Source organism: Eptesicus fuscus, chromosome 17, assembly GCF_027574615.1.
Source record: "Eptesicus fuscus isolate TK198812 chromosome 17, DD_ASM_mEF_20220401, whole genome shotgun sequence".
In the NCBI taxonomy this organism is placed as follows: domain Eukaryota; kingdom Metazoa; phylum Chordata; class Mammalia; order Chiroptera; family Vespertilionidae; genus Eptesicus; species Eptesicus fuscus.
In genome coordinates, this window is record NC_072489.1 from 15894781 (window position 1) to 15906786 (window position 12006).

General features: G+C 36.5%; 1 protein-coding gene across 4 annotated transcripts in view; it reads right to left on the bottom strand.

Moving 5' to 3' along the window:
- ADK (adenosine kinase) overlaps positions 1-12006 on the bottom strand; it is a 476499-nt gene that overhangs the window by 295352 nt on the left and 169141 nt on the right. For all 4 annotated transcript variants that reach the window (XM_054728736.1, XM_008145357.3, XM_054728737.1 and 1 more), the window contains exon 4: positions 6706-6784. In XM_054728736.1, coding sequence (XP_054584711.1) covers positions 6706-6784 — 79 coding nt within the window. The remainder of the gene's footprint in view (positions 1-6705; positions 6785-12006) is intronic.

Here is a 12006-nt window from a genome sequence, read left to right on the forward strand (position 1 = left end):
AATTGGATTAAACAGATATTACCAATGTTTAGTAAAAAATAACATTTTTCTTTTCATCCCTTGAAATAATATAATATTTTTAGTCTTTGTGTTTTTTTTCCAATACTATTTTTCTGAACTGCTACCATTAGGACTAGACCCATTAGCACATCCTTCTTTTATGTGTGGTAAAACAATATAGTTAAATGTACATTTCACTGTTACTGACAGCTCTTCTCTTATCAAGTCTACATTCTTGCTGTTATTCCAAATGTGATGACATCAAGCTAAGTATTGTTCCAACCAAAGCATTTAAACATAGACTACTTAGGATTTTACTTATTAGCAACAGCTGGTATTTAGCTCTATAAGAATTAGTTTCTAGCTCTACAAAATAACCATCTAACTTGAATATAAATGCTTGTTTTGGTATCCAATTTTTTATCAATCATGTTTATAGATTTTGTTTATAGACTCATTATATATGCTATCCGTCTCTAAAATAAACATCATTTCAAAACACTCCAAAGCACCTTAGTAATTTCAACTTGTGCTGTCAAAACTGGATTCCAAATAAGTTACAATTTTAGTAAAGAAATTGAGAAAGTCTTATTTAACTTGCCTGCCCTTTTGTGATGACCTTTCCCCCCACTTAAGTTATAAAGCAATCATATTACACACACAAATGAGTCATTTGTTTGTTGTATGTATGTCATCAACACTTTAGAAGAAATGGCATACAAATTTGTTTTACTGTAATCTTTTTCTCCATTTTCATCTTTTATGTATTATTGAATGAGACAAAGACATTCTTCTTGTCTCACATTTAAAAAAATTTTTATTGCCGACATCTTATCTAAGTCTAGCAACAACTATAGCCATCGTTTAGGCACATGCCCAAGAAGGCTATCTCCCTCCATATCTTTAAAGTAAAAAATCACATTAAGTACATCTATACATTTTGGTAAAATTGAAAAGTGACCAAAGCGTTCACTAGGAAAGCATCAATATCATAAGTAAGCAGATCACACCCCTTTTCGGCACTGTGGTATACAAGGTGTGCAGGATATTTAGCAGATAATAGCTTTTTATTTCATTAAGAAGTTTACAATGAATGGAATTTGCCAAAATTTAAATTTGTACTCTGTCAAATATGCAGATGAGAAAAGTCTAGAATTATATTTGGATGTGATATCTACAATATTTTATTTTATGTTGCCTGTGGTTTCATTAAAATCTTCAAGAACACGATTTAACAAAACAAAATGTCTACAAGCTAATGGGAAAAGTTTCTTGCTGACATGATTTGCCATATAACTTAATATATCAAAGTATGATTGTTGGTAAGATCTGAAAGAATTGGCTCTGCATTGTAAAAAGTGTTGACCTTTACTTTTCATATTTCATAAAGATGATGACTTTTTCAAATAATGTTCCCTTTCAATGTCTCTGCATATTTTTCCATAGCTACCATGTAAGTTATTGTTAAACTACTGAACCAGGAGAAACCTATCTAATCCCGGTGTGGTACGGGGGAATTACCTGGAAGCACTGTTAGCCTCCACGTACATAATAAGCAAGCAAGCAAGCTATCCTAGAGGTCACAGAACAGAAAGGGCCGACCAACCAAATTAAGATATGAAATCACAGATTTACCAACTTAAAACACAGCAAGAAGCAAAGGAAAGAGCTGGGTAAGTTAATACTTTATTTAGGGTGCAATCAAGTATCAAGTACTATAAGGACCATGCTACCTGAATGGTCAAATGTCCTGCCTCTTCTCCACCTCATCAACTTTTCCTGATAATGATGGTGTGGTTATGAAAATAGGGTCACAATATGAGAAAGGGGGCACATAACTAGTGCTTAGGAACAAAGAGTATACTCACTTGCTTTCTGGGAGAGGTTCAAAAGCAAGGATGTTAAAGCTTGGGAAATAGCAAGCTGAATAGTCATGTTTTTAATTTCCTTTCCTGGGTACAGGGCATGTGGGGCCAGAATTAGAACATACTGTCACTAATGAGTGATCTATTTGAAGGTGATATAACTGTTAGCCCAGTGGTACATGATCATGATATGGTCTTTCCATTCTGTTCTATCTATGAATAATAATCCTGTTTGTTACAACACAGTTTTTCTTTATGCTATTTTTAGCAGTCTTAAAGGTTACAAACTTACTTGCTATTAATATTTAACACATCTTGTCAAGTTTGCCTGTTTCCCAAACTAGCTGCTTACTTATTATCTATACTTATAATATCCTGTGAGTTTTGCCTAATTCTTATAAGCTACCCATTTACTATCTATGAATTTCATCCATCCTATTAGTTTTTCTTTCTATAAGAATTTAATATTTTCAAAATACATATTACAGAAAACACATATTACACATGGTATATAGCAACAAAATTTGTAGAATTAAATGATATATGAAAACTTGAATGATGACTGAATTCTTATCTTCTTATGGATCTTATTCTATTTTAGATACACAGTTCACAGACACTCAACTAGTATACTTCTATTGCACTAACATTTTTGTCCAATATTTGCTTCTTCAATAATCTAGAGTAATAGAGAAAATGGAAAGCTGTAATCCAGTTGTTTTCTGGGGTGAAGGATAATTCAAATGAATAAGAAAAGAAGACAATGACCTCAAACCATCCAACCAAACATACTAACATTAACAAAACCCAGCACCATCCCTGGTGGGCTGTCCCTGTCACCTCCTTTGTATTGTATTTGCCTAGACATTTTAGACAGCTTTAAGCCAATTTCAATGTCCTCATTCATTCACATTAGATACAACCAAGGGTATTTTATGATTGTTACCTCTAAGGCTCTAAATACTTTTTCAGATTTTACTCAAAATTTAGACAGGACAGCTTAGGTTACCAGTTATTACCTAACACAATGACTAAAACATAGCAGATGCTCAATGTACGATGCACAATCTGCTTTACGTACAATGGAATCAGTTCTTCCTATTAATGACTGCCAATGAAAATCTGAGAAATTCTCCTTCTAAAAAAATATTTTTCAAACTGTGTGGTTATCCTAGTCATAAATTACAATTTGGCAATTATGAAGTTGGCTCATCAATCAGATGGAAAGGAAAAGTACTCTCAAAATATTAGAAGGACTGAAAAGCTAAACAAGATGTTCAATTGAGGGCTAGATTGAAATAAATATTTTTAAGTGGATGACAGCCACAAACCTGGTGGTTGTACTGTCCGTGAATGGGTAAATGTAGTTTTGTTAAAGTAAAGAAAACTCAGAAAAAAAGGGGGGTGAGGGGGGTGCAGTGACCTTCAACCTTAGTGGTTTCCAAACTTCTTTTAAAAAGTACTGTAATTTTTTAACATTCATTATCTCATTAATCCTTAGAACATCCATCTGAGGTAAGCTTTTAACCCCATATTTACATATGAAAGGCCCCAAAAAAGTTGACTAAATTGATCAGCCAGTAAAGTGGACAAAGATTGAACTTAAACCCAGTTCTAATGGACTCTCATGATCCCAAGATCAAGCCCATACTCTCGTTATGTTGCCTCGCTGATTGCTGAATAAGCAAATGAAATCTATAAATGCATCAGGCTGATATCATTCCCTGCTGAAGCACTTCTAGAATCTATTTTTTATTTTTAATTGTGCTAAAACAGACATAACACAAAATTTACCTTTTTAATCATGTTTAATTATACGAGTACAGTGGCATTAAGTACAATCACATTGTTTACAACCATCACTACTAGCCATTTCTAGAACTCTTTTCATCTTGTAAAATTGAAACTCTACCCATTAGGCAGTAACTCTGCATTTCCCCTTCCTGCCACCCCCTGGTAACCACCATTCTACTTTCCAGCTCTATGAATTTGACTACTCTAAGTAATTCATGACTAGCTTATTTCACTTAGCATTAATGCATTCAAGATTCTTACAGGTCTGTAGTATGTCACAATTTTTTTTCCTTTCTAAGGCTGAATAATATTCCGTTGTGTCTATATATACATACATATATGGGTATATGTACACATACACACACGCATTTTGTTTATTCATTCATCCAGTGAAGGACACTTCGGGAGATTGTGAATAATGCTTTTAATTCTTTTGAGTATGTAACCTGTCTTAGTCTGCTCAGGCAGCCATAACAAAATATCAAAACCTGGATCACTTAGAGCAATAGAAGATTTATTTCTAATAGTTCTGAAGGTTGAGAAATCCAAGATCAAGGTGTAATTGGTTCAGATCCTAGTGAGAACACTCTATCCTCATGTGGCAGAGAGGAAGGGAGGAAAAGGGGGAGAGGGAGAGACACAAAGAGAGAGCAAGCTTTGTGGTATCTCTTTTTATAAGGGGACCCTCATGATCTCGTTTAGCCATAATAACCTCTCAAAGGCCCCATCTCCAAATACCATCATATTGGGTGTCAGGGCTTCAATATGTGGACACAAACATTCAGTCCATAACATACTCAGAAGTGGAATCACTGGATCAGATAGTAATTCTATTTGTAATTGTCTGAGAAATGACACACAGTTTTCCATAGTGACTACACAATTTTACATTCCCACAAACAGTATACAGGTTCCCAATTTCTCTACATCCTTGCCAACACTTGGTATTTTATGTTTATGTGATAGAAATGATCTTAATGGGTATGTGGTGGGCAGTAAAACTTTTAAAAGCTAATATACAAAACAGAAAAAAAGGAGAACTGCTCTGCCTTTAAAGCCAAAAAATCTAGAACAAATCTAACATTACCCTTGCCTCCTTATGACAATCTCTGAAAGGTTCCATAAAAACTTTGGGGAAAAAAATCTTAGGAAACAGACTGATAAACCAGTCTTATAGTGGGGAGTGGGGTTCAAGTTGGGTAGAGAAACACTGCTATTAAGGGTATCTCTGTTTTCAAATGTTCAAATGTAAAAATTCCTAAAATCTAGGACATGAGATAAAAATCCTACTGAGAAAATGGGAATTATTGTGATTCAACTAGGAAAAGAACATCACATTGGAGGTGTACCTAGGAAGATACACAGTTTTGCCTTCAAGTTTCCAGAAACTGAATAAATCACATATATATCATGTGACTACTGATATATTTTTATTCTGGTTCTTATAAATTTGTTTGTCTGTCTTCTAGGGATAAAGAGGATTGCTCCTACAACATTATATTATACTTAATAGTTTATAATTCTCTCTCTCAACCCCAACACCCCCTTCCCCAAATACATTTTCACTACAATAAAAGCTTCAACAGTGTGGGCCAAGTAGATTATTAGCTTTTGCATCACCAACATCTAACAGACTACCTGGCACACAGAAATTTAATAAGTGACAAGGAATAAAGGGAGAAAAAGGAACATTTCTTGTACATATTGGCTGAGCTTATCTGAACTGAATTGCTCTCCCTATGATATGAAAGAAAGACTGCTAGTCGGGCAATTAGGTCAACTACAAAAATATCACTAATAAGGTAAAAATATTGGATGAGCCACTCAAAACTTTGAATTCCACTTATTTCCTTGCTAAAGATAGGAATAAATAAAGCATTACTAGAGTACATTGTTACAATGAACATGAAGTATTATAAAAATTGTAAAATAATAACAGTTGGACAATGATTATTTTATTAATGAGAACAATATCAGCCAGAAATCCAATGAGGTCATGATATTAATTATGTACATAATAAACTTTGGAAAGATAGAGATTGATGAAAATGCTCAAGGAAGGAGAGAATTTATTAGTGGACAGCTAACAGTCTCCCAGATCTAGAAAGAGAAATAACTGAAGAGGTAGTAGAATGTGTTTTGATAAACTGAGGCTTTAAAAAAGGTATCTGTTATGGACAGAATTGAGTCCCCACCCTGAAATTCATATGTTGAAGCCCTAAACCAGTGACTTCTTTGGAGATAGGGCCTTTCAGGCAATAATTAAGTTAAATGAGGTCCTAGGGGTAGGATCCTTATCCAACAGGACTGGTGTCTACGTAAGAGGAAGAAACACAAGCGATATCTGTCTCCATGTGGGCACAGAAGAAAGGTCATGTAAAAACACAGTAAGAAGGCGGCCATCTACAAGGCAGGAAGGAGACCTCTCCAAAAACTAGCCCTGATGGAACTTTGATCTTGGACTTAAACCTCTAGAACTATAAGAATATAAATTTCTCCTTTATGCCATCCAGTCCATGGTATTTTATTACGCAGCCTGAGCGAATTAATACATTATCCTTTTTCTGTTAACCTGAGGTAACTAAGTAGAAATGTCCTTTCTAAGCACTATATGAAATGCAGAAGCCATAAAGTTTAATTATATTAAAAAAACTAAACACTTCAGCACAGTAAAAGCCATTAGAAAGGTTAAAGTACAAATAATACTTTCAATTTATAGGATAAAAAGCTATCAAATGAGGAATTTCTACAAACCAGTAACATGAACATTTAAAAAATAACAGTCAAAGAATTTGACAGTTAAGAAAGAAAAAATGTAAATAAACAATAAACACATTAAAGATGTGCAAACTTACCAATAACCAAAGAAATACCCATTAAAATAACTTTAGTTGATTAGATGGAAAATGACTGCTAAAATCCTAATTCAGAACTAACAGAACTACTCTATAGCAGCAAAATATAAATTGGAACAATTATGCAAAGAGCAAAAGTCTAGAATAATTTTGAATCCATTTCTTTAAAACTTTAAAAAGCATTAACCAACCTGGGCCACTTTAATTGAATTCTGGGTAGAACCACCAGCATGATATTCGACTTTGAATTTTTTTACAAGTTCATTAAACCTGAAAGTAAACCACAGTAGAAAAAGTAAGTTAGCATATGTCAGTTGTCACAATGCAAATTTCTGATTAGAAGCGAATTAAATTGAAATTAGTGGAATTTTTTAATTATATAATTATGACGCATAAATAAATTAAAACATTGTATAAAAAACTTTGCTACTACCCATACTTAAGAAATTTATTATATAAATGTACAACTATAAGAATTTAAAATATATAGGCTTTCCATTATTAAACTAAAGTTAGAAATAAAAATTCATAATTATAAGCAATGCATATTTTCCTACATTAAGTGTTGCTCTCTAAAATCCTTATAAATGTATATTCTAATACGTTTGAAAAGTTTTAGATATCATGAGGACTAAGGATTTATAATTTAAAGAAATAGGAAACCACATTGGATTGTATGATTATAGGCAAGTTGCTTGGTGACAATTTCTGTATCTGACGAATAAAGGCACAGAGAGAGATGATTTAAGCTTCGATACCTCATTGTTTTGGAATCAGAAAAAAAGCTAACTTCTCTTCAGGAAAATATATACATAGTCAATATACATGTAACTCTTCATACAAGATGATCCATGTACACCCCTCTTATTACACACCCTCAGCCAGGGGACTTTGGACACTGATTGGAATAAGGGTCACATTAGATGGCATTTACTAAAGTGGATCACAAGTCATTATGACCTACTACATGTCTCTAGGATGTGAGCAGAATATTCAAGGAAGATTTCAGTCTTGAAAATATTTTCAAAACTTAAAGTATAGTCGATCCTGCTATTCAAGTGAAACATTTTACAGAACTTTAAAATATATGTATATAAAAAAAAGATAAATTCAAAGATGGTTAGGTTTGGGGTAGAGAAAATGGAGTTATAGCCAGTCCCATATTCCAGTTGTCTTGGGATTCCATCTGTAAAACCTGAGATGCCAATGAACACAATTAGCAAACCTGCTCAGAACTTTGACAGCAATATTTATCTACCACTAATAGTGCTAATGTAATAACAGTAGAAAGCAGATACATATAGGTGGATGGTTTGGGTAATCACAGGAAGTTCTCCTCTAATTACTTTATTAACTAGGTAACAGCTAAGAGTAACATTAGAGATTGGAGGAGAAAGGGGGAGAATGGACAAAGTAAACAGAGAGTGATCAATTGCTAGGTTCATTTGAGGTCCTTCCACTTTCAAAAGCTAATTCCTCCGAAGGTTTTGGATCACATTTGTAGTGGGTTGAATGGTGGTCTCCAAAAAGATATGTACCCCCAGAACCTGTGGGTGTGACCTCATTTAGAAAAAGAGTCTTTACAGATATAATTAAGAATCTTGAGATAAGATCCTCCCTCTCTTACCTTGGGTGGGCCCTAAACCCAATGACAAATCTCCTTATACCAGACAGAAGAGAAGACACAGAGGAGAAGGGCAGGTGAAGACGGAGGCAGAGATAGAGTGATGTGGTCCTAAACCACGTAAGCCAACACCCACCAAAGGCTAGAAGAGGCAAGAAAGGATTCTCCGCTGGGGGACCAGCTCCTCTGCTGAAACAGGTCAGTAGCTCACTGATTGGGATGTAATCTGCATTCAAAATGTAGTGCTATTAGTGAGAAGGAATCTATTGCTCAAGCCCATTGATTATTTCTCCTCTCAGAGGAAAAAAATCCTCCTGAATGGCATATTCTCCCATTTCTTACAGGAAATTCAGCTCCATTATAATCTTACTAGAGGCCTGGTGCACAAAATTTGTGCACGGGGGGAGGGAGAAGGGTCCCATCAGCCCAGCCTGAACCCTCTCCAATCTGGGACATCCCTCTTACAATCCGGGACCGCTGGCTCCTAACTGCTCACCAGTCAGCCAGATCGCCCCTAACTGCCTCCCCTGCCAGCCTGGTGACCCCTAACTACCCCCCTGCCAGCCTGGTCACCCCAACTGCCCCCCTCTGCTGGTTTGGTCGCCCTTCACTGCCCCCCCCCCCTGCCAGTCTGGTCACTCCACACAGCCTGCTGGTCAGTCGTTTGGTCATCCCTCGCTAACCCCCCTGCTGGCCTGGTCGCCCCACGCAGCCTGCTGATCAGTCGTTTGGTCGTCTATCGCTAACCCCCCTGCCGGCCCAGCAGTTCCATGCAGCCTGCTGTTCGATTGTTACTGTGAAGGCACCGTGACCAATTTGCATATTGCCCTTTTATTAGTATAGATGGTAACACTGTCATACATGCAGTCCACCGCTGACCAAACATCACTATGCAGTACATCTATATCATACCTAATAAAATGGTAATATGCAAATTACCATCACTCCGCTACGCCTACGGTTGGGCTGGCTGGAGGCGCGGGGGGCGGGACTCAGGGTGGCCGATTGGCTGGCGGTAGGAGCGGGGGGCGGGGACTCGCGAGTCCCTGACCCCCGCTCCTCCTGCCGGCTTAAATGGCCGGCGCTGCTTAGGCCGGCGCTGCGGAAGACGCTGGTGGCGGAACTCGGGGTGGCCGATAGCGTGGCTGCTGGCACCAGTTTTCCGCCAGCAGCAGTTTTCCTCTGGCCACCCGCCCCTGATCGGAGTTCCTCCCGATCGGAGATCCTCTCGGGGTGGCCCATCGTGCTGGCGGGAGGTGCTCTGATCGGCGGGTGGCCAGAGGAAAACTGCTGCTGGCGGATAACTGGTGCCAGCAGCCAGGTGAAGGAAAAGTCTATTGCACGAAACTTCCTGCAACGGGCTCCTAGTATATATATAAAAGCCTAAGCTACTGGTCGACCGGCTGACTGGCTGGCTGGTAGCTATGATGCACACCGACCACCAGGGGGCAGACACTCAATGCAGGAACAGAAACCACAGGCATGGAAATATGGAACAGACTGATGTTCATGGGAACATAACAGGGAAGGGGGGAGGGTGGGAAGAGATTAACCAAAGATCTTGTATGCATACTAGAGGCCTGGTGCACGGATTTGTGCACCAGTGGGGTCCCTCAGGCTGGCCTGTGGGTATCAGGCCAAAACCGGCTCCCCGACACCCTCAAGAGGTCCTGAATTGCGAGAGGGTGCAGGCCAGGCCAAGTGACCCCACCGGGACACGAATTCATGCACTGGGCCTCCAGTGTATTTATAAAGTGAACACCTATGTAACCACCACTAATTGATAGATAGATAGATAGATAGATAGATAGATAGATAGATAGATAGATAGACCATTCTTTACTTTGACTCTGAATCTGTATGTCTACCACTGCACAAACTCCATTTTGTCTTATTATTATTGCTTTAAGTCTTAATAAAAGGACAGGGCCTTCACCTTGCTCTTCATGAGTGCTATGACTATTTTTGGTTCTTTTGCATCTCCACACAAACTAAACATCAATTTCTAAAAAAATTTTGTACAGGATTGCATTAGTTACACACACACACACACACACACACACACACACACACACACAAGTGATATCTTTCCAATATTGAATTGTCCAATCCATGATCAAAGTGTATTTAATTAGGTATTTAATATCTCAAATAAGTTTTGTATTCTTGCCATAAATCCTGTATATCTTTTATTACTAGAGTTAGTACTTCATACTTCCTATGTCTTAATACTATTGTTTTAATACTGTTTAAACATAATTTTTATTTATTGCTGGTATTTAGAAATATAATTATTTTTATCAAAATTTTATTTAGCCAAGTTCATAACACCTCTAATTAATTCTAATGTTTTATCTCTTTTTACAGTGTAGACATAATTATTATTTGTGGATAATGACCATTTTTCTCCCCTCTTCTTGCCTTAGTGCAGAGATGAGGACTTGCCATCTTAATTGCATAGAGAAAAAAATAGTGACCTGATAAATCCTGATGAATGGCCTGGTAGGTCCATTTCCCAAAACTGGAAGTTTTCAAAGAGAAATGTTTAATTTTCAGTATGATTAATTTTCACTGTGTTAGTATTGCTTTAACTAAAGACTTAAATTTTTTAAATGTCATAGACGTGTATCTATTATTGATAGGTATTTTCCATATATTTCAATTTAGAAATCTTAAGTTTTGAAAATATTTACACAAGGCAATGCAACAAAATGACAATATACATATGTATATTGCAAACAAAATTACCTAGTATACACATGTACCAAAAAGAACCAGGAAGATTACAACCAAGGTGTTAACAGTGGTTACCTCCAAATTAGAAGCATATATGAATCTTATATAAATTTATTGATTGTCTGTGTAATAAGCACATAAACTGTTTGTAATAAAAACATTTTTAAGTATACTTCATTTTATAATGGAAGAACACAGCAACTTTCCATACAATTATTTAAAAAGAATAATATATATAGAACAAAGTCAAACAAAAAACACAAAGCAGAAAGTAAGTGATTCTGAATGAAACAGGCAAGGAAAGTTTAACATCTGGAACTGGAATTTGACAGATAAGGAGGAAAAATTATTCAGGAGGGTAAATAAAAAAGACATGACATATTCATAGAAACAGGTTAAACAGACTAAAATGTAGGTCAAATAAAAGTAGTAAAAACTGACAAAGAAAAGGCAGGTTATTCTCTCTGCCAGACTAATAAATTTAGACATTATTAAGTAGACAACTAGGAATTATTAAAATCTGTTTACTACTAGTGTGAAAGGCAGCTGGTTTGTTTTTAAATGATGATAGCACTATTTGGAGGACAGGGTGGAATAAAGGAAGGAAATATGTCAATTCACTATTGTAAACCTGCAATTAATATAACAAACATAATATTGTATACCAACTATACTTACATAAAAAAATTAAAAATAATAATAAAAAAGAGGAAGATCACCTAACAAGAATAGTTCATACCGAAAATCAGATACTGAACTAACAGCTGGAGAAAAGTGATCAAGCTAAGGAATCATTTCTGATGTTAAAGACATAGCATGTGATAAATAACTACAAATGGGAGATATGGCAGAGGAATGACAATTCTGAGATTTGCAGTTCGGATGACTAATTGGATGGTGTTTGAAAAGGAGATACAGGATAGAAGAAAAGTTATATGCAACAAAGAAAAATCCTAAATGGTTGAATGACAAACCAAAAACATTTCCAGCCCTAGCTGGTTTGGCTCAGTGGATAGAGCATTGGCCTGCGGACTGAAGGGTCCTGGGTTCGATTCCAAACAAGGGCACATGCCCGGATTGCAGGCTCTATCCCTATGCAGGAGGTAGCCAATCCATGGTTCTCTGTCATCAT